The sequence below is a fragment of the Paramormyrops kingsleyae genome, chromosome 12, assembly GCF_048594095.1.
Source record: "Paramormyrops kingsleyae isolate MSU_618 chromosome 12, PKINGS_0.4, whole genome shotgun sequence".
Lineage (NCBI taxonomy): Eukaryota > Metazoa > Chordata > Actinopteri > Osteoglossiformes > Mormyridae > Paramormyrops > Paramormyrops kingsleyae.
In genome coordinates, this window is record NC_132808.1 from 6,825,294 (window position 1) to 6,848,013 (window position 22,720).

The 22,720-nt window shown below is 39.9% G+C and overlaps 2 protein-coding genes across 9 annotated transcripts in view; both read right to left on the reverse strand.

Annotated features, from left to right (window-relative positions):
* Positions 1-1,429: 1,429 nt before the first annotated feature.
* Positions 1,430-8,781, reverse strand: LOC140593493 (uncharacterized). The gene is made up of 9 exons (XM_072718430.1): positions 8,468-8,781; positions 6,024-6,236; positions 5,724-5,859; positions 4,823-5,358; positions 4,190-4,506; positions 3,862-4,043; positions 2,565-2,737; positions 2,018-2,232; positions 1,430-1,824 (listed from the first exon to the last, which is right to left on the reverse strand). The coding sequence occupies exons 1-9, from the start codon at positions 8,779-8,781 to the stop codon at positions 1,568-1,570; spliced, it is 2,343 nt and encodes a 780-aa protein (XP_072574531.1). The 3' UTR covers positions 1,430-1,567.
* A 5,458-nt stretch (positions 8,782-14,239) lies between these two features.
* Positions 14,240-22,720, reverse strand: part of LOC111837739 (sorbin and SH3 domain-containing protein 1-like) — a 36,784-nt gene continuing 28,303 nt past the window's right edge. For all 8 annotated transcript variants that reach the window (XM_023800056.2, XM_023800054.2, XM_072718550.1 and 5 more), the window contains 4 exons: positions 22,212-22,316; positions 20,007-20,056; positions 18,465-18,571; positions 14,240-16,061 (listed from right to left, as the gene is read on the reverse strand). In XM_023800056.2, the coding sequence (XP_023655824.2) occupies positions 16,000-16,061; positions 18,465-18,571; positions 20,007-20,056; positions 22,212-22,316 (324 nt within the window). In that variant the 3' untranslated portion in view covers positions 14,240-15,999. The remainder of the gene's footprint in view (positions 16,062-18,464; positions 18,572-20,006; positions 20,057-22,211; positions 22,317-22,720) is intronic.

The window sequence follows — 22,720 nt, forward strand, 5'->3', positions numbered from 1 at the left end:
ACATGGAAGCTTGAGGTCACGTGGGTTGCGCATTCAAAGGTGGCGTGTTAGACAGAGTCTGCAAGAAATCGACCCTGTAGGTCGGTCCTTCAGAAGACGGCATACAATACGTCGTCGAATTTACAGTGTTTCATCCCCTAATAAATTATGGTGAGACAATTCCCTACAAAGCATCCTAGTAAATTAAGTCAGTAGTCAGTTTCTTTTAACAAACTTGATAAAAGTTCATCTTTTTAATAAATGTCAAAGCAATTGATTAAAAGTTCTGTATTCACATTTTTACATTTTGCTCTTAGGCACATTGATGGAAACCACAAACTTGTGAGATGGAGGATGGTGTTCCACGGATGTGTTGATGGTTTCAGTAGAACCATCATCTACCTTGTTTGTCTGGACAACAACAGAGCCTCTAGTGTTTTGTCAGCATTTATTACAGGTGTACAGAACTTTGGATTGCCGTCTAGGGTGAGATGTGATCATGGACTGGAAAACACTGGTGTTGCCCGTTTCATGCTGTACAGGAGAGGGTTAAACAGACATAGTGTTATTACTGGCAGGTCAGTGCATAATCAGAGAATTGAAAGGTTATGGGCAGAACTCAACCGAGTTGTGTCATTTCATTTTGTTAATCTTTTCAACTTCATGGAGCAGCATGGTATTTTAGATTCTCTTAATGAGCTTCATTTATTTTGTCTTCATTATATTTATTTGCCACGAATCAGGGCAGCGGCTGCTGAATTTCATAACCAGTGGAATAACCATGGCCTTTCAACACAACACACAATGGGGCATAGTCAGCAATGCAGGAATGCATAACCCAAGCATGAATGGTATTTATAATATAGACAGTGATGTTGCTATTAATGATGGCCCACTGCTCTCAGGAACAAACAATGTTGTTGTCCCATCAATTAACATTACCTTCAGTGACACAACAATAAATAGAATTCAGCAGACTTTTGATCCATTTGCAGATGATGGAAATCACGGCATAGATTTGTTTTGCAGCCTTGTGCATTTTCTTGAAGAGCAGCATTCCTAAAGCCGTACCCATATTAAGTACAAAACCTAAAAACAGCTGACTGTCAAACAGATTAAGAGCAATTTCACAATAGAAAATGTCTACCAAAATACTTAGATTGTTGTCCACAATCATTGTGGTAGCAGCATAACACTAAAATGTTGGTTTATGTTCACAGATGTAATTGTATTCAATTTCATAAATGTTTGCTGAATATGGGATTATTAAGACATGAGTGTGAGTTTGTGATTTCCACATCTATTATGTTAATTTTCAAACAAACTGTTACAAGAAAATAGTGAAACGTGAAACCATGTTTTATTAAAGCTTGCGGTTCATGAAAGGTTTTTTTTCTATTTTAACATTTGATCTATTAGATTAGACAGAATTACAACTAACATCAATAAAATTACATTGCATAAAAGTAGAATAAAGGCAGTGCATGCAGAGGAGAAGAAAACATCAGAATGCATGCACACATGCACAGCAACAACTATATTTTTCTCACAGACAGCATGGAATTAGAAATGGTTGCCTGCCTACAAATTAAGCAATGCCAAAACCATAGGTATTACCCAATGCAAAGTCCATGTTTTCTTGAAAGTCTGTGTAAGTGGTGTGTAGTGGCAACTTTAAACAATCGATGCAGGTGTTTGCAATGGGAAGTCTAGAAGTGGTTTCTGCTTCATGTTCCAGGTGAAGAAACTCAATTGATGGTGGTGGAGAAAAGCCTATTGGTGGAACAGCTTTGGCTCCAGTGGCAAAGACAAGAATTGCCTCAAGCTTCTTTGTTCCTTCTTGATCTAGAGAAAAATACATCAGAAATGAGAATAGAAGTAAGCACTGCATGCATCAATATTCTGTTTAAACACTGTTTAAACACTGCTTATGGAATAACATCCTGTGTCAAAGTACACCAATTGAGGCAAAATATGCAACAGAATGCACTTTTAATTTCGATTGAGGGAGATATTCAGTTCACACAAGAAACACAACCTTCTGCATCAGTTATGTAGTCTCTCCAGAAAGGAACAATGATTTCTTCAGCATGCCTTCTATTGCTGCCAATTGGGGATAGGCGAATGGTGAAGAGATCATCAAGCAGGTCAGCAGTGAGGGTTAAAGGAGTCCAGCACAGAAGGGGACGAAAACTTTCTGGGTGAGCTTGGATTTTGTTTAACACACCTAGTGTTCTCAGTCCATCGCAAAATCTGAGTAGAAAGTATTACATTAGTGCCTCATTTATTTATTGTTTTTACTAAAAAGAAGTGTAATAACTTTACTAATAACTTTACATGTAGCAAATTAATCAAAAAAATAATATCCAAATCTTATTCAAATCCATATATTTACTTTACATTAGTTACAGTAAATTGTGTATGTAAAATTATTTTTTTTCCTCAAGGTACCTGATATCATGTCAATAGTTATATGTTGAGAGCAGGTATGTTCTAGCAAACAAGAAAAAAAAGGCCCACAGAAAACCAAGAGAACAAGTCAGTCCTAAAGCTTTTTAGGTCCTTATTAAAGAGAAAAACGGTACCTCTCAAAAGGACCACGCACTCTGTGTATTACTTGGAACATTAGGATGTCTTCTATAAGGAGATACTTGTCCTCCAACCTCCGCAGCAGCCGCAGACAGCCGGCATTGGCCAAATACTCCAGGAGTGGCTCTGTCGCCTCTAGCAGATCTTCAAATGTTTTACACTCTGTGACCTTTCAAGAGACAAATTGACATTACCCTCAATATTTGTTATAAATGCACACAAGGCTGGACATAACACTTCGGTAGGAAAAAACATCATACAAGTATTCAGTAATGTATTCCATTACAATACATAAAAAGTAATATTTAGAATCATTTTAGAACATTTAAAATTCATGAAAGACATGTAAAGCAACTGTGTAATTTCAATATTATTGATGTCGACTGAGTCTTACAAAACTGAATAAATCTCAAATTTTTAGCTTTAAAATGATAAAAATGACAGTTGTACTATATTCAGTTCTGACTGCATGTGCTCTACAGCTTATCAATCCGAGCCAGGATCCCTTTTAGTTGGATACCTGATGATACACAGAGGTTTAGAATAAGATGAGAAGCCTGGCTTTTTATTCAAATAAATGTGCACAGCATCATTATATAATTTTACATTATATATCATTTCCATCTTATATAAAATATATTAATTGAATCAGGGTCAGGATACCTGAGGTATGTTGAAAAGTTTGGTCCAGTACCAATTAGGTGACCAAGTTATTCCTGGAGATATAGTGTTTTTAGGACTAGTAACATTACCGTTGAAAATTTACTTCCAAAAAATATATCTTGTAATGAATAATTTTAAATTAAATTTTAAACTTTGGGTAAAGATGCTTTGCCTTCCTCACACCATTTTATTCTACATGTCAATTTAAAAAAATCACTTATGTTAAGATGATAAATTGAGCAGTTTTTGCCACTGTGAACACCTCTCCTAGTGGTGTGGTGAATAAGGAGCTAACATCAGCCCCAGAGTAAGACGCTGCAGATTAGGAAACCAAATGAATCGCAAGCTGTGAATACATATCTAACTTTACTCTCAAGACAAAGAACAAAAACAAACATATTTTAAAAGATTAGTACAATTAATTTTTTTTATCACAGTGAATATATTCTAAAAGTATTTAACATTTTATAAAAGTAACTATACTAAATGCCTTTTAAAATGTACTTAATACAGAATCCTTCATTTCCAGATCCCTCATTTTTGTATTCTGAATATGTATCACTGTTACATGCAGTCAGTTATACCCCAATCTTGTATGCACAACATCTAAAACCGTGGGGAAAAAAATACCTTTTCAATTTTTTCATGTAGGTCACAATCTGCAATGTCTTCCAAAACTGGCTTAGTGAAATCTGGTCCATCAACAAGGCAAGAGAAGAGAGTTGGGGACAGAAAGCCTGCCGTAGGGCCACCGTGTACAAGGCTTACTGCAATTGCTCTGCCTGCAATGAAATATCTGTCCTCTCTCAAGGCTAGAAAAAATAAAAATTTGACAGTGCATGAAAATAATGAAACTATGACAAATACCTGTCCCACCATATACTGTAAAACAATGATATTGATGTAATAAATTATTATAGAGCCCAGCCTCCGTGACGGGATAACCATCAATACATACCAGTACTATCGAGAGCCAAGTTCATTTTGCCTTCTTTTCCCTCAAACATTGAAGAGCTCGGCAAAGCTTCAATTAAAAGTCTTAAAAATTCTCTTCTTGGTCCACCCAAGTCCACAGCCTCTTCATGAACCCCCAGATCATCAGAAAACCTCACAGAAATTGTGTGACATGGATCATATGTTTTGCGTTTAAAACCTCTGATGGCTCCATCCATGACTGAGGATCGGTTAATGTTAAACTTGCATTTCTTCAGATGGTTTATTTTGGTTGCAAGATCTTGCAAAATATCTCTTGCTGGCACAGAACTTTGTGTTGTTCTTCAGGATCAAACAAAACACAGGTAGTTTAGCATGTGGCATGTTGTTAATGGTACAGATAATTGCACAGACAATGACACAAAACTTCAGCACGCAATTGTCAAATTTATTATATTATAAAGAGATTGTGATATATACACAATAAGCAGAATAAATTATCAAACTTCTGTAAGCTGTGTTGCTGTCATCTGCTATTCATTTAACCTCCCTCCTCTCAAACATTTTATTGTTATTAGCTTCTGAGTCATTGCACACTCCATGGATGAAGGAACGTGACAGCCAGCACTACCATTAAATATCTCAATATTGTACTAACCTTACGCTCTGGATGCTTGCCAGTATGGCATGATTCAGTTCCTCGTCACCAGAAGACACATCAGACAGTGCAGCCACTACTGAAAGGTAGTTATCATAGTTTGCTGGTTGATGAATCGTTGTGGTAGTTGAGGTAGAGGGTAATACAGAACATGTACTTGGATAAAAAGTGCTTTGGCAGGGTGAGTTTGAGTTATTTTGACACATTAAGACAAGAGCTGAATCATCTGAGGATGTTCGTCCAAATGACGAGGTAGAAGGTTGATTTTCGAACGGGCTGCTTTCCAATGAGTATACTGGTAGTTGACTAAAAGAACCACTTGTGGTGCTGTGGTTGGGGGAGAAACTGCTTTGAGAGGTCAATGTAGGAGTTTGAGTGTGTAATGCTCCACACCCACGTGATGAGGCACATGGCTGAACTTCAGTTGTTGGACTGGAGAAATCGGCTTGTTGTGTTGCAGATGAGGAACGCAACTGCCTTAGTGAACCAATGTTCTCCTCACAGTTGTCCTCACTGCTGTCTGCTGTATCATCATCCTTGTAAAGACAGAAAAGATCACTTGTAAACTGAACAGTACCCGGAAACAACATTATTCACGATCATATTCATGACAATAAATTTTGATGTCAGTCCTTTAAAAGCATGTTTGGGCAGAATACTTTAAAAAGTAGTGATGGCTGAATACATTGTCATAAAAATATTCAGTAATGCAATTCATTTTTGTATTCTGAATAGGTATCACCTGTAAATGTATTCAATTACACCCCACCCTGTTTAAAAGTCACCTGTAAAGTACATATTAGTAAAAAAAAAAAAAGTTACATAGATCAATATATTTATAACTACAATATTAAAGTTTTACAGTGGCTCAGATGATCAATTGAAATGTGACATAACTTACCAAAATTGGCTTTGATGGTCTTAGGTATAGGGCTTTCGATTTATATATTTTATGTATTAGATTTGCATCCAGCTCCTGTCCAGCACGCAGTTTGGGCAAAATCAACCTGTTGCCACAGGCCATCAGAAACTCTATGCTGAAAAACATAGAAAAAAAACGACAAAAATGCACAAGTACACAACCTCATTTTCTTTCTTTCTTCTGAATTTTCTTTTTGATAAACACAGCGGAAAAGCTGAAATAGCTTCATTTGATTAGGATTATTATATTACATTTTGGATTTATAAATACAATTCTTACCTCACATCGGCAGAAAGTTTTTCTCTAAAAGCATCCCTTATTTGTTCAGTGACAGTACTCTGGTCCCAGGATTTGTGAAATTCAAATGCATTCAATATATGTCCTTGCTCATGTAACTTTTGCTTTGTGCGATGCTTAACAACACAACTGCTTGATGGCCGTGGAAGAAGGATGACATCTTTGTTGAAAGTGTCATGATATTGTGTTTTGGCCCTACAAAAAAGGAGATGGAATATTTATATCACATTTTATAGTAAACAGCAAAATTAGAAGCAGCTGGTAGTAATATGTGCATTGTCTTACAACTTACAATACATTTTAGTTTCAGCCATGAATGCTCTATACAGTACATTGACTGATTGATTAATTGATTGACACAACATAGACATAATTTTGATAGAATTAATTAATCTAACTTCAATAAGTAAGCTGTCAGCTAGTGAACTAAATAATTTCACCACACACAGATCTGGGGCAGTGTAGTACTAGCTTCTATAGAGTGCTGTACATTGCCCAGTTACAGGGGGCAACAATCCCTGAAGCAACTTGGGGTTAAGGGTCTTGCTAAGGATTTGAACCTGGGACCTCTTGGTCTCTAACCCAATGTCCTCACCACCATCCCAAATTCTCTACCATTTCAGAAGCAAAGAAATGTGCATAAATTGATCCCAGTATCACCCAGAGGAGGATGGGGTCCCCTTCTGAGTCTTGGTTCCTCTCAAGGTTTCTTCCTATTTACCACCAAGAGAGTTTTTCCTTGCCACTGCTGCCCTAGGCTTGCTCATTAGGGGTTTGGAGCTGGTCAAATGTAATGCTGCCCTGTGACAACATCTGTTGTAATTATGTACCGCTGATTTATGACAACATCTGTTGTAAAAACGTAAAAAAAAAGCTGCTTTGTGACAACACTTGTAAAAAATTGAATTAAATTAAATACAGTGGTACCTCGGTTCTCGAACTTAATCCGTTCCGGACTCCAGATCGAATCCTAAAAAGTTTGAGTTCTGATCGAATTTTTCCCATAAGAAATAATGGAAAACCAATTAATTGGTTCCCGGCCCCCCAAAATTACTGCTAAATATGTGTGTGTGTGTGTGTGTGTGTTTTAAGCATTTCAACACAAAATGAACAGGATAAAACAAGAAGAGCATTTTTTTTCTTAATGGCTTCCAAAACGATAAAGATCTTATCCCAGCATTAACCCTGTCCTGCCCCGATCGTCCGCTCCTTCCGTGTGCCACGCCCCCTCGTGTTAACCTCGTGTGGGATCCCCATGTGATCAGCTGTTTCTGGTTGTTGTCATCAGTCCTCTGTCCGCATTTCAGTTTGTTTCCCCAGTCCGGTCATTGGGTGCGTTCGACTTGCTTACAGCCTTAAAGCAACGCATTCTGATCCTGACGCAATGCATTACGGTTAGATGCATTGCAACCTCTCACTATAGGCTGCACAAACTAGAGCCGCCTCCGTCACGACACACCTTTGCCCTTATTGGTTGAAGAATTTAGTTACACGCATGACGTTTGTATCCCAGGCAGTTCCGATACATAATCTACTGTTTCTCCCGAATATCACGTAAAGCAGTGAGAACTGGTTTTCAGTGAATTTACCTGGTAAAATAAAGTTTAAATAGATGACATAAATGAGGTCAATGTACACGAAAGTTAGTGGTTTATTTATTGTTAGTTACTGTAATGTTGCACTGCTTTATCTGGTTAATCGTCCAGTCTGTGAAGAAGGCATTCAAGTAAGAATTGCATTGTAGTATGACTCGTACAATGGCGCGTACAATTTATATTAGGCCAGTGTTCACGGTTCGATTTCTGATCTTCAGGTCGAGATCTAGGTCAAGCTGGTTTGTTCGACTTTCAGTTCGAGAACCGAGGTACCACTGTACTACAAACTTTACCTTATGAGCTAACTGACAGTCTACCCATTGGGTCTTCCTAACATGTAACTACCCCGCCATGCTTAATTCGGTCTTTTCTTACATTTTATCCATAATAATTTACTTTAATAATCATTATAATTACATGTATTACATACAAATCAATGTTTAATAGTTGACAGTTTAACCGTTATAATTTTACTGTCTGGCATTTCACTTAATAAATGCATTCCTGACAGTGTACGCCTGTCGACAAGTTCCCAAAAAAAATAAAATAAATAAAATCTCGGTCAAATACGATGTTTCTGCAAATTTTCGTCTCTCTTACATGAAAACTAATGCTAGATCCTACGGAGAACCTAAAGGTTAACAGGCGAAATAGATTTTTACGCGTTCTCTAACACGAGTTTTCCATTTCTGCGTTGGAGACTACAAAATATATTCTGAAATTGTATGTGCTCTATTACCAGTATATATGGTCGCCGATAAGCAGTTTCACGTCTTTACCTATATTTGGGATTAAACAGATCTACAACGATGCCATGTACGATGCTCTCACCTTTTTCTTGACCGGGACTTCCAGTTGCCAAAGTGTTGCTGAGTCTGATATCGCAGAGACTGCCGCAATCTTCCAGTTTGACCCTGTGTAACGGCATCGGCTTGGCCTGCTGAAGCACCTCGAGAATTAGCAGGTCTAAAAAGTTCCCTCATCTCACTTTCCACTGCGCTGTGAGCAACGGTAGGTGCAGATGCGCCTATCCGCTGCTGTTCAAGGGACGACGACAGGGACGTAACGAGTTCAGGAGATGATAATATAGTTCTCATCACCCCAATTGCATCCTGTAATACTCGAGTCTCCGCGCCACCGTCCATGCTAATTGACATCTAAAGGTGAAATGTACGCGGGCCTTACAGCCGACAGCCAATCACAGCGTGATTAATGACCCACCTTCCGTTTCTACTATACACCTTCCGTTTCCACTATACTCTCTTACATACACATGCATTTTCTTCTTACACACCTCTATTATTTATATCACATGTTCATAATAATGCATCAGTGTGTAAAAATGAATTAAATTGAGAGTGGAAATATATGCATATGAAAGAAAAAAATATGTATATGTAAAAATGTATGTATGTATGTATGTGAAAATATATATGTATGCACAAGAAGAATCTATGTGTGTGAGAGGGTCAGAATGAATTATGGCATGAGCAAAAATATATGTATGTGCAAGGAGTATGTATGCATGTGAGAGAGGCCCAGAATGAATTATGGCTTGTATGGCCCCTCATATGGAGGGTCAAAATATTGGGTATTGCTTTCTATATGAAGGTGTATACCTAATATTACTTTAATTGGGATTTATTAGCCTGACGGCTTTTAGATTGGTGGGCGGGGCTAGGTTATGCCATATAAGAGCAGGGGAGAATTTGTTCAGGACGTATGTTTTGCTGACGTTTACGTGGTACCGGGAAGTTCAGTTTCCACACTGGGGGCGTGGCTGTGCGGCTGTTTACGGTAGTTTTGTCTGTTATTAAGCGCACCCAGCTTGTGCCACGTCGGGGGTATATCGGTCGCTGTATGCTTCCTGTTTTGCTGTATTGGTGTTTGCTGAGGTAGGTCGCTTATTGCATCCCGTGAGCCTGTGGCTGAGTTGCAGTTTTTAATCTTATTCTGGTCTCTGGCCTGCTGTTCTCCTCCTAGTGAGCAAGCCTGCGAAGCTTGCAGTGTCCCCTCCCCTCTGCTTTCAGGGCAGTGGTTTCAGCGTATTGGTGGGTATGTGCGAGCGTATACAGCCATTTATCGCATACTCTGGTGTGTAATGTTATTCTCTCATTTGTTATATGTTTCGCAGGTTTGGCTGCATATGGCAGCAGGAGTGATTGTTGCTCCCTTGGTTTCCATCTTGCAATCCCTGGCGATGCTGTAGCTTTGTCTACACTGAAGTTTTGTTTCTTCATTTGGTGGCCCTTCCAAATGTGCATTTGGGAGGACCGCGATCATTTATATTGCCCCTTCTGCCGTGTGTCAGCGGTGGGGCAGTTTCTTTTTCTTTGTTTTGTTTTGTTGTACAGGAGCAGCAGGGTTGAAGTGGGCGGCAGGCTGAGTTGTAGGAGGCGGAGGGTTTTCTTTGTGTTGCACTGGTTTCCGCTGGAGAGGTGTGTTCACCAGTGCTGTGTAGTGTCTGGAAGGTGCCCTCTTTCCAGCCTGCCGTGGTGAGGCCCAGTGCTGGTCCTTGGTGTTTAAAATTGTTTTAATAGCCTAACTGGCTTTTAATGTATTGAGTGTAGCAATTATTTTATTTTCTATGTGGAAGTGTGTCGGAAAGGCGGATGCTGGCATTCCTGTTTGCCGATTAGTGCGGCAATTTGATCTTTTAATCTGCCATTTTAAATTGTTAAATACATTTCTGTATTTCTATATGGGAAGTCATGTCTCTGGTCTTTATGGTGTGACTAGTTTGTGTGGTCTTCATAAATTGCCTTTATGAAAGGAATTACATATGGTTGTGTGGTCACACCTACACCACCAAGTGCAATGCAAAGCGTCACATGCAGTGGTGTAAAGCACAGTGCCACCAATGGACTCTAGAGCAGTGGAGTCGTGTTCTCTGGAATGATGAATCACGCTTCTCTGTCTGGCAATCTGATGGACGAGTCTGGGTTTGGCGGTTGCCAGGTGAACGGTACTTGTCTGACTTCAATGTGCGAAGTGTAAAGTTTGGAAGAGGGGGGATTATGGTGTGGGGCTGTTTTTCAGGGGTTGGGTTTGGCCCCTTAGTTCCAGTGAAAGTAACTCTTAATGCTGCAGCATTCAAAGTCATTTTGGACAATTAAATGTTCCCAACTTTGAGAGGACAGTTTGGGGATGGCCCCTTCCTGTTCCAACATGACTGCAGACCAGTGCACAAAGCAAGGTCCATTGGGACATGGTCTGGTGTGGAAGAACTTGACTGGCCTGCACAGAGTCCTGACCTCAACCCGATAGAACACCTTTGGGATGAATTAGGGCCTTCTTGACTTACTGTGAGCCAGGACTTCTTGTCCAACATCAGTGCCTGACCTCACAAATGCTCTCCTGGAAGAATGGTCAAAAAATCCCATAAACACACTCCTCAACCTTGTGGACAGCCTTTCCAGAAGAGTTGAAGCTGTTATAGCTGCAAAGGGTGGGCCGACTCCATATTAAAGCCTATGTATTAAGAATGGGATGTCATTAGAGTTCATGTGTGTGTAAAGGCAGGTGTCCCAATACTTTTGGCAATATAGTGTATATGGGACACGAAGAGAGCTTCATATCTGTTACCAGATCTACGGAAGTGTGAAAGGGAGATGGGATCAAATAAAATCGTTTTGTTAAATCATTGCAAATCACATCATGTATTGCGATAGTTCATACAAGTAGTCAAACATATAATCATAAAATAAAGCAATAAAATACAGTGCTTATGCTGGACAGTTTCAAGTCCCTGGGCAGTTGTTTGAAGTCCCTGGCTGGCTTGTTGTGAGATTGTTGCATCAGATTCTGATTGCACAGGATTAGGACTCCTTATGAGTGCTGCACATTCTGCTATGAGATGCTTTACTGCTTCATTGGCTTTAGATAGATTTTAAAAACCAATGGTCTTATATCTTGGGTCCAGCAGTGTTGAAATGGTCATAACATTTAATGGCTTCAAATTTGAGAGTCTGATGAGGTTTTCTTTCAGCTGTATCACTGTCCTTGTAGTCAGGTTAGTAGTATTACTGTGTAAAATGTGAAATAGTATTTTCATCATAGGAATGATTTGGAACTAGACACACCTTTTTCCTCAGATAGTTTCACTGTCGCTTCATTAAATGGCGCAAGCATGCATACATACAATGTCTTCTATGACTGCTAGCTCCTCTGCAGTGAGAGTTGCTACATCAGCTCCTAAAGAAGCACCGGAGATCCATAACAGTTCTTTTTACTCACTCATTCTAATAAACATATGGTAATTGCTGTTCCAGCGAGTTGGCACTTCATTTTAGCTAAACCTGAGCAATCTTCTCTTTAGCAGTGGTGCTTGATCTGAATATGTTATTATTTGCCATTTTTTGGTGCATAGAGTTCAGAGCATTCAGTTCTGCAGTTTGGTCAAACGATTTCTTGACAGTTACATTGTCACTTGACAGTTCGAGTGGGCAATGCAAACGACATGCCTTCACGCAATCATGTTGGGTGCTGTAACAAGGCATTTTAGTTTTTCTTTTATGCTCCATTCTTCCATGAGGTGATTGTGAGCTAGGGCCATGTTATCTGATGTATGTCTTTGAGGAAAATGCTGTATTTCCAGCAATGCTGTGCAGATCTGATCATCAATGCAGTGGCAAGTTAGAGCCACGTATGGCTCCATGTTGAGTGATATCCACATGTCTGATGTAATACTCACAGCCACTACATTCTGGATACTCTTCTTGGTCTTTTCCTTTTCCTCCTCATATTTTTGAGTAACCATGCATGGCTTTTAGGGCTTGAAAAACAGACATGACTACATAATTGAGGGGTAGCACAGTGCATTTTGGGATACCTGGGTTCATCACTATTTCATTGTCAGTCTGCTCATTTTCATGCAAGACTCTATAATGCCGCAGCATTAATGAGGTGCTGTGATTTTTAAATGACAGCTCTTTGGAACAGATCCGACACTTTACCTTCAAATGCAACAGAAAGGCCATGCATGGAAAATGTGGTTTTACAATTGTTTTATTTGGAAAAGTAAGTTACTTATTAGATGTAATTTCAAAATGTTTCCAAATTGGAGAACTTTTTCTTGCTGGTTCCATTGGTGAGTAAAATGAAAAATCTCCTGAGAAAGTTTCGACACAGGTTTTGGCACCAATATGCAAAGTCACTCAGAGTTTTGTTTCCTTATAGGCAGACACCTCTGGTACATAAATGACACATCAACTGTGTCGATCATGTGATTATCCTTAAAACAGTATGTGTGTTGATATGAATCTTTATTGGGTTCAATTTTTAAGTCGGTTGTTTGCGTTTTGTTAATTTACATTTCTAACGCTGTTGTTCCTTTTCATTAGTTGCGTTTTCCTTGTCCTGGCAGTACTGCACACACCTGAAGTTTACGCATAGAGAGGGAGATACTGTCAGGATTGGCCCCTATCTTGGCCCATTCAAACTGTCATCTCCCTGTTTGGCCAGCAGGTGTCTCTGGTCATCCCATCTCTCATTGTATTCAAGGACTGTTCTGTTCCTGTTGTGTTCCCCTGCTCCCTTGTCTACCACATGGCTGAATGGGCTAAGTGGGTGGTTGCTAATTGAGCATCTCTTCCATCATGGCTCAGATATTGTTTTGCCTCATTAGACATTGTTGGATATTTTTTAACCTTACAGATCCTGTTTTATTTACCTGGGGTAGGCAGTCTTATCCATATTAGGCCATTGTGTGTACTGTTTTTCGCTGAATCTTCCAAATTAGATTACTAATTAGAGGATTGATTGGTTCTAACACCTGGGTTTGAATAGCTGACCAAAAAGTATTACAAAAAGCCTGCATATACAGGAGTCCTTTAAGGATAAGATTGCCTGCTTCTGTTATATACCTTTTTAATTTTCTTGTTTCTGCATGGCTCCTTGTTTTGTAACTTTGTTTATTCTTGCTTGTGCTCCACTTTTTTAAGTTTTGTAATCCAGGTATTTCCTAGTGTTCAATACCTTAGTATTTGTTAATGACCCTCACCTGTGTCTTGTTGTCCCCAGTTTGGGTTATTGTTACGGCCTGCACCTGCCCCTCCTGTAGCCCATGTTATCTGTGTATTTAAGTGCCTGCCCTCATTCTGTTCCTTAGTTGCTCGTTGTGTTTGTTCTTGTGTTGCTCCCTGTTTTCGTTCTTTATGTTAACCTGCTTTGTCTTTGACCCCTAGTGGTCCTTTGTTTCTGGTTTCTTGTAGAGTTCTTGGTTTTTTAATTCAATAAAGCCTCTTTGTGGTGGATCATCTTTCCACCATGTCACACCATAACAACAAACATACACTATAGGCTGCCTTAGAAAGACATACTGTAATAATTCTGTTCAGCTGCAAAGCTACTTTTATCCCTTCCGGTAGATGGTCCAAGACCATCAGCACTTGGACGACAACTTACAAAGATAGTGTTTATCTGCATTTAATTAAACCCCTCAAGAAATGCTAATAAGATATATTATGCATTTGTCTATGGTGATATTGCTTGTGTTGTTGTTTGTTATGGTTGCTTTACTTATTGTTTTCCATCCGTCATCTACTGATAACTGAAACCATGGATACTGAGACCGCGAATCACGAATGAAGGGGGGACTCTGTATTCTGTTTCTTTTCTTTATTATCTAGCCGCATGGTCTGCAGGAAACATGCAAATAAGAATTTCATTGCACTATATACACATAACAATAAAACATCTTAAACCCTCATACTGAAATAAAATAAAGATGTGTTTATTTGTTAGATGACAGTGATGTCACTGACCAGTTTCTTTATCCTCAGGTGGAAACAGTTCATGAGTGCTTATGAAATGTTCATGATTATTTTTCACAAAAAAAATTCTGTACTTTTTCTGCCCTGGAAACAAAGATGACGCAAAGGAGACATAAATCAATGGAATTTATACTCTCAAATATCATATATAAGACAAAGTCACACATAATACTAAGCATTATTTCCAAACTATAGGTTTCAGTGAGCCAGTTCACCCAATGAGAACCTCCATCCAGCAGCATAAAACAAATCCAAATGGCATTTTAAAGGAAATTTAAAAGCTGAAATGTTGTGCGTAATTCAGATGGATGCCTGTTTCCTCATAGCTATATTATTAATCTGACAGTTATACACATGTAAAACAAACCATTGGAACCTAGCATATAAAATATTAAATATCAGTCTTAATTAAACCCGACAGTCAAATACAAAAATAAGATGCTTACTAAAATCTTTCAAGTTCCCAGCCCATTCCCATCAGGAATTTAACATACAGGTTAGTGATATAAAATAATATTTTGTACCAGCTTAAGCAATAAAGTGAAAGTAGTTCACATGGTTGACCTTGACCATTTAATTACTGACTGCTCATACTCCTGGTGGATGAAAGTGGTCTACCATGGTGATTCTATGACACATGCTGCCTTTCACAAAAACTTTTATATTCGCAGTGTGTAACATTTTATTATAGTATTTTCTAATGCATTTGTTACATCTCACATATCACCATGCAGTCCATTAAGAATGCTTGAAATCCTCTTGTGTTGTGAAGTTTAATAAGGAGAAAAAAACAACAAAAAATCATGCTCTCGATATTTTATGCCTGGCAGTCACCTCATTCGCTTTAAACTGGAGACCCACCAAGACACTGAAGTTATGCTTCTACTTCAGGCTGTCATGGCAATTCCAGACCAGCAGGTGGGGCTGTTCTCCTGATGGCTACTTTACTGTCTAGGACAGTCTGATGACCCTGTTGGCCTGCAGACTACGGTGGCATGTCTAATTAATGGTTGCTTTTAACTACACTGGCACCCAATCAATACGGGAAGATGATCGCCACGGACAGAAAAGCAGAGGAGATGTCATAGGAGAGCTTGGCATATAACTGACCTCAGATTCATCCTTCTAAATCTATCAACTTAAGGAAAAGCAACCTTCTCTTTATGTAGCAGATAGCCTGAAAATTCCTGCTCTGCATTCACAAATTCAGTTAAAGAGTTATCCGAAAAAGCAATATTTAAACGAACATAGATAATTTATTACGCATTAAAAATAATCATGTCATACTGTAACAAAATTTTCAATTCATGCTTTGAATCCACTGCACACTGAGATACTGCAATTAAATTAGACAAAATATTTCCCAAATAATATATTAGAGCACTAACAAGCATGCATGTGAGACATGCTTAAATGAAAACAAGCCTATCACTGGAATCGTTTTTTATGATAAGGCTGTCTGCATAAAAGTAAACTTTCATTTAAAACAAAAATATGTTTTTGCTCTTTAATCCTGTACAAATAATGTAATCCAAAACATGGCCAAGCCATTAAAACATGAATTCATTTAATATCCATATATGATTAACTTTAAAGCCGCTTGACATAATTTCCTGGGAAGGTTCCAAAGAGCTTGCTCCTCCTGGAGATGCCTTGGAAAAATAGAGGAAAATTAAGCTATTTTTGCATTTTCCAGCTTTCACTGCATATGACATTTTTAACCAGAAGTTTAAATATGAATTGATTTATAATGCTTTATTGTGCGATAAATTATGATAGGGGTTAACCATTCTGCTCTTAGAGTGAATGTGATTGGCAGAGGTGGAAATTTCATGTCCACAAAGTAAAAATCCAGACCATGATTTTGTTACAACCGCCCAGTTGAGTATAAAGTCATAGTCACAGAGACTCAACTGGCTGGTGGAAACAAAGTCTGGTTCTGAATTTTTACTTTCTGGACCTAACATTTCCACCACTGTGATTGGACTGAATGTTAGAAAAATGCAACATAAACCCTGGAGTACATAACATGAACCATGCTGAAGTAAGGGCTGGTCTCCTGCACCCCGGTATGCCCCTAACATGAACCGTGCTGCAGTAAGGGCCGGTCTCCTGCACCCCGGTATGCCCCTAACATGAACCGTGCTGCAGTAAGGGCCGGTCTCCTGCACCCCGGTATGCCCCTAACATGAACCGTGCTGCAGTAAGGGCCGGTCTCCTGCACCCCGGTATGCCCCTAACATGAACCGTGCTGCAGTAAGGGCCGGTCTCCTGCACCCCGGTATGCCCCTAACATGAACCGTGCTGCAGTAAAGGGCCGGTCTCCTGCACCCCGGTATGCCCCTAACATGAACCGTGCTGCAGTAAAGGGCCGGTCTCCTGCACCCCGGTATGCCCCTATCATGAACCGTGCTGCAGTAAAGGGCCGGTCTCCTGCACCCCGGTATGCCCCTAACATGAACCGTGCTGCAGTAAGGGCCGGTCTCCTGCACCCCGGTATGCCCCTAACATGAACCGTGCTGCAGTAAGGGCCGGTCTCCTGCACCCCGGTATGCCCCTAACATGAACCGTGCTGCAGTAAGGGCCGGTCTCCTGCACCCCGGTATGCCCCTAACATGAACCGTGCTGCAGTAAGGGCCGGTCTCCTGCACCCCGGTATGCCCCTAACATGAACCGTGCTGCAGTAAGGGCCGGTCTCCTGCACCCCGGTATGCCCCTAACATGAACCGTGCTGCAGTAAGGGCCGGTCTCCTGCACCCCGGTATGCCCCTAACATGAACCGTGCTGCAGTAAGGGCCGGTCTCCGGCACCCCGGTATGCCCCTAACATGAACCGTGCTGCAGTAAGGGCCGGCCTCCGGCACCCCGGTATGCCCCTAACATGAACCGTGCTGCAGTAAGGGCCGGTCTCCTGCCCCTGGCTCCGCCACGTTCCCTCCAGGCCCTCTCAGTCCCTGCTTTGCCCTGCAAACTCACCATATGTTTTCACACTTCAAGCCTTTATCTGAATCATAAACCTGGAATAGATAACGACCCTCATCCTTGGCATTCTATCTTTTATCACCTCTTTATTTAATTCACATCCTTTCATAGGCCCCTTACCAACAGAATTCAAGACAGCTCACGTAACACTGCTATTTAAAAAGAAAACTCTCCCTCTGATCTCTGCAGATATCAAGCTATGGAGATATCCATGACTCCCTGCTGCCATTCCGGCCCGAGGTCCATGTTTCTTAAAGACTGCAAACTGCTCAGTCATTTGGCTTTTGTCCCAGTCGTTCCACTACAACAGTCCCCTTCTCTGGTGTCTAATTCCTACACAATGTTCTGTCCTCATTCTTTGTCTCTCTGCTGCCTTCCTTACTCCCCCAGGGTGCTTGGGATTTGTGAAACAGTGGGTTCCTCTTATTTCTGGTCTAATACTGAAACTCTGTTTAATTGACATGCCTTGTACTCTGTTAATTGAGGGAGTCTTGTTCAAAGATTTTAACACTTGGGGCCTGTGTGTAGCTGGATAACTAATCAGATTTAAGGTGCCCCAGTTTAAATTTGCTTTATCTCAGTTCAGGGGTGAGCAATCTTATCCACAAAGGGCCGGTGTTTATGCAGGTTACTGGTATAACCTTTATGTTCTAACAGAGGTGTGAGGACTCTTAAGTCAATCAGTAATCTAATTAGAGAGTTGCAGTGCAAACCCACATACACAGCGGCCCTTTCAGGGGGCCCCCACATTAAAAATGCTTCTGACGCCCCTGCTTTCAGGATAAGATTGCCCACATCTGTCCTAGTTCACTTACATTTAGCCCAGACTCCCGTTAATCCGACAAGTTATCCAGCTAACCAAGAAATCCTGAAATTCCTGAAACCCCTTAAATTCAAGGAATGAAGTGTGCAGGATGGTACATCTCCACAAGGAGGGCTGGGCATCTGTGACTTGCAGTTGTACTCCTCTTTTGGGTGTGTGTAGTATGCTATATTATAGCAAGCTTTATTTTATATTTAGGGTTAAATTGATTACACTTAAAAGACATCCTTTAAAGAACAATGAAAGCTTACCTACAAACCAGCCATCATCACATTTTTCCATGACATCTACAACATCTCCTTCCGTGAGCTCCAGCTCGTCTTCGTTGTGAGGCGTGTAGTTATACAGCGCTTGAAACCTAAGATATCAACATGACTCAGTTAGGGACACGGGGCAGAGGAGAGGCACCATACAGACCATCTGCTAAATGCAGCTGGACAGCAAATCCAGGTAAACAAAAAAAAACAGAATAGATTGATTTCCATTTAAAATCAATTTCTCCGCTCTACTGTTTTGCTTAGTGCCATTTTTGCCAAATCAGGCGAAGTGATTTCATGTAACTGGGTCACTGCAGTTCTCTTCCACCACTGCTACAGGTGCTGACTTTGACGTATCAGCAAGTAGCTTCAGGGGTCTGAAGCCTCCTCACTGTGTGTGTGTAGTTTGCATGAGTCTCTCGGCCTCCCTTCTGATGCATGTGTTTCCTCTGGTGTCACATGGCTTGTGTGTGTGAACAGGCCCCGTGACGGACTGGCATTCTGTCTGCAGTCAATCCCTGACTCATCCCCTGGGCTTCCTGTCCAACTGTATTGTACTGTAATGCTTTAAAAGTGGACTTTCAAAGTTTTTTTTTTACGATTATTTTATATTCTGATGAATTGCAAACAACACTTTTTACCGAATAAAACATTTCCGAAGAACAGACTTACAACCGAGTACTATAATGAAAACCAAGGAAAAGAAGAGTTTTTGGACTGGAAAAGAAATATTTACAAATCCATTTAATGTCTTAATGTGTCATGCATACCACAAAAGCAGGAGATTATAGGAAAATAAAATATTTCATGAATATTAATTTTTGCAAAACCAGAAATGTGGTGAGATATAAACATTTAAATTAAAACTAAATACAAAGACATTGCAATCTGTTTAGAGTCTGTATCAGACCAAATGTAAAACGTTTACATATTTTCGTTAGTGGTAGTCCATTAAAATGTATTAAAAACAATGACAACATTCAGCTTAACCAACAGAAAACAAGTAGTATTTTTATTACCACCTGATATCATAATTTGAATAGTTAAAATATAACAGAAAATATATCAATAGAGCCCATGTAATATAAATAGAATCTGTAAAATCTTTGGAAACATGTTGTGGTCATGTGAACCACATGACCACAACATGGCTTGTATATTACAAGCCACAACTGGCTTGTAATATATCAAATAATAGTTTTGTACTGTATGACAGTTGGAAGGGAGACCAAACATAATGTTAACTTTAAAAGGCAAAAAAATGAACAGTCTTCTCTTCCTGTTCACATCAGCAGTGTCCATGCTGGTGCAACTGTGTTTTTACACACTAGTCAGTGATCAAGGTACCAAGGCAGGCAATCTGAAAAACTTCATGGCTGTGAGGCTCATCGCAACACATGAGAGGCAGACTGACAGGTCCTGATCTACAGCATGTAGCATGTAGCTCATTTTACCCCACGCTGCTTCATACGATCTCTGTGAAATACTGTCAGTGTTTAGGGAGGACATGTCTGTTGGAAGCTGAATGTCACTCACGGTTCCCCTCCACTCTGCAGTGAATCAGGCCCGAAGGCAGCCCGCTGTGGCTGAAATAAAAGCAGACAGGCAATGAGTTAGACGACTAATCCCACGACTCTTGCTTTTACTTGCTGTAACCAGTGAATTCTGTGGCCACAGGTAGCTGGACCACTGTTTCTGCACATTGTCTGGGCTGAGAGCCCAAGTATGTCACAGCGAAGACCATGCTTGTATAAATGCAGAGAATAAGGAGCTCCATAATACTGAAATTCTTTACATCTTGTAATTTGCTGCCACAATTCTATAGGTTTGATGAAGGCTTGTTAAACTTTTGCCTCGATTTAAACAATCTGTAACACTTGTCTTCATTTTATAATTTCCATTACTATTAAGATCTCCCAGATTAATAATCCATACACTCAGTTTGTGAAATTTTTCCTTTAAAAAAATTGTCAACCTGTCAGTTTTTTCCATCCATATTTTATAATTATTGTTTCTTTTTAAGCTTGTTTTCTACATATAAATTCATATTGCTTTGTTCAATAATATTCAGTGCAATGGGTAGAAACTTCCAGACCAAGTTCCCCAGTTCCAGTCCTGGAGGGCCAGAACCTAACACAGTTTGCAGATGTCCCTGCTCAGACACACATACACCTGGTAATTAGCTGATTGAGATGAGAAATCTGCAATCCCTGTTCTGGCACTCCAGGACCGGAACTGGGGAGCTCTAGATGCTATGGAGAGTGTACAGGCAGTAAAGAATAAAAACATTCATTCATCTTCTATACCACTTGTCATATATGGGATCCTGGAGTCGGGCACAAGGCAGGGATTAACCCAGGATGAGGCACCAACCCACCGAAGGGCACTCAAACACACCATTCACACTCTGGCAACCCCACTTCACCTTAGCATGTTTTTGATTGTGGGGAGAACCTTGGAAACAGGAGAACCAAGAGGAGAACATGCAAGCTCCACATACACAGAGCCGGGGCAGGGAATCGAGTCCAGGTCTCCAAAGATGTGAGCCACACTAAGCATGGCACCACTGTGCCACCCCAGCAAAAACCATAATGCACATGACAGCTGTATTATGGCTGTATTGCCATAAACTTATTTTTTGTTGAATGGCTACTTACTTTTAATTGATAAAATGAGCGTATGGATTTCTTAAACTGAGGAAACAAATTACAAGGAAGGAATTATTCTCCGCATTCTTTTCAGTGTAAGTATATTATGCCATGAAAATGTGCAAATGCCCAATAGCGTGTTCGCCTTCTTGCAGAGGCAAACATCAACTTCATTTTAAACGCAAGCAGTCACACTAGTAGACAACCCAAGATTCAAATCCCCATCAAAAAGACACAAGCTGTTGTTCCCAAAAGGAGAGTCTTTCTTTAGTCTTGTTTGCTTTATTCCTCTGAATAATGAACTGGATTTAGAAGCATGCCAACGGTTTTTAAGAGTGCCCATGAGGTGTACTGTACCTACTGTACATGGTCAACATTTCATCACTCTAGTTTAACCTTCTGCATTAGTCAGAATTGGCGAAGCAATTCATGGATTATAATAGACATATCCATTATTAAGGCCACGATATGATTTAATTGACTCATTTAACAAATATCGATTCATATCATTAAACATGACAATTCACCAAAAACGCTGCTGAAAAAAATCTTACATAAAGCAAAAGACTCATCTTAGCAGAGTAGGGACCAATGTACATTACATTACATACAAACGTACATTACTGTACATTTCATGTGGTCTAATACACCTATTTTCCTTATGTCTTCAGAGAATAAGTTATACATGTCCAGAAACAGTTTTTGGTTGTTAAAGTAGTGATACAAGACAGAATGTTTCATGTGCAGACATTTCTTGTGTTTCTGTGACATGTAGTTTTTTCACCATATTCTGTTGTTAAAATGAAAAGTCTTTTTGAATTCAAATAAATTCCACTAAAATCAGCTTATGTTTCACTGTATTGAAAATATTGATCATGTATTACTGAATCTAACGGAATCGTATTGCATCACAGAAACTTTTCAAATATCGCCAGATATCAAATCACTGCCTTGCAAAATGGAAATCAAATCGTATCGTGCCAAAGCTTACGATATACACCCCTGTAGCATTCCATGTGTCAGGCCATTTAGACACCTGCTATCCAACCAGACCCACAAGCAGCATTATCATGCAGATTGCATCTGTTCTTACCCTATGAGATGATGAACCTCTAATAGGTGACCCACAGAACCTTCTAGACATTAAAGGACTGCGAGGAGGTTTACCAACCACAATGACATCTCGCTTTAAGGCAGGCTGAAAACCAGAAGCACAGCGTGCAGTGAGTCAGCCAGGGTTGGATACTGTCATTGTCACTGAACTTCATTCATCAGTCAGATGACGCAAGTTATAATTGGAGATGTAAGGGAGATGAGACAATCATAAATTGATCCTTGAGGTCACAAAGATGGCAGAATATAAGCATTCTACAAGGCAGGTGAGAGAGGACTGTGAATTTATATTAGACTACATCTTCCATATTGACATAACTGACACGGACAGAACAGTGGACCAAAATTATAGAATCCTTAGACGCTCCGGGTTATGATGGTCTGTGTTACGATATTTTGACTTTATGATGGGTATTCCAATTCCATTCTGTTTGTACTTTCAGTACATTATTCAACAAATGATGAAATATTCAACATTTTATAATAAAA

Bases quoted from the DNA above. Each gene is read 5' to 3' on its own strand.
- LOC140593493 (XM_072718430.1), bottom strand. From the start codon at position 8,781: ATGGACGGTGGCGCGGAGACTCGAGTATTACAGGATGCAATTGGGGTG. The intron at 4,507-4,822 runs GTTAGTACAATA...TTGATCCTGAAG, and splicing joins GCAAGCATCCAGAGCGTAAG to AACAACACAAAGTTCTGTGC. The intron at 1,825-2,017 runs GTTGTGTTTCTT...ATTTTTCTCTAG, and splicing joins CTACATAACTGATGCAGAAG to ATCAAGAAGGAACAAAGAAG.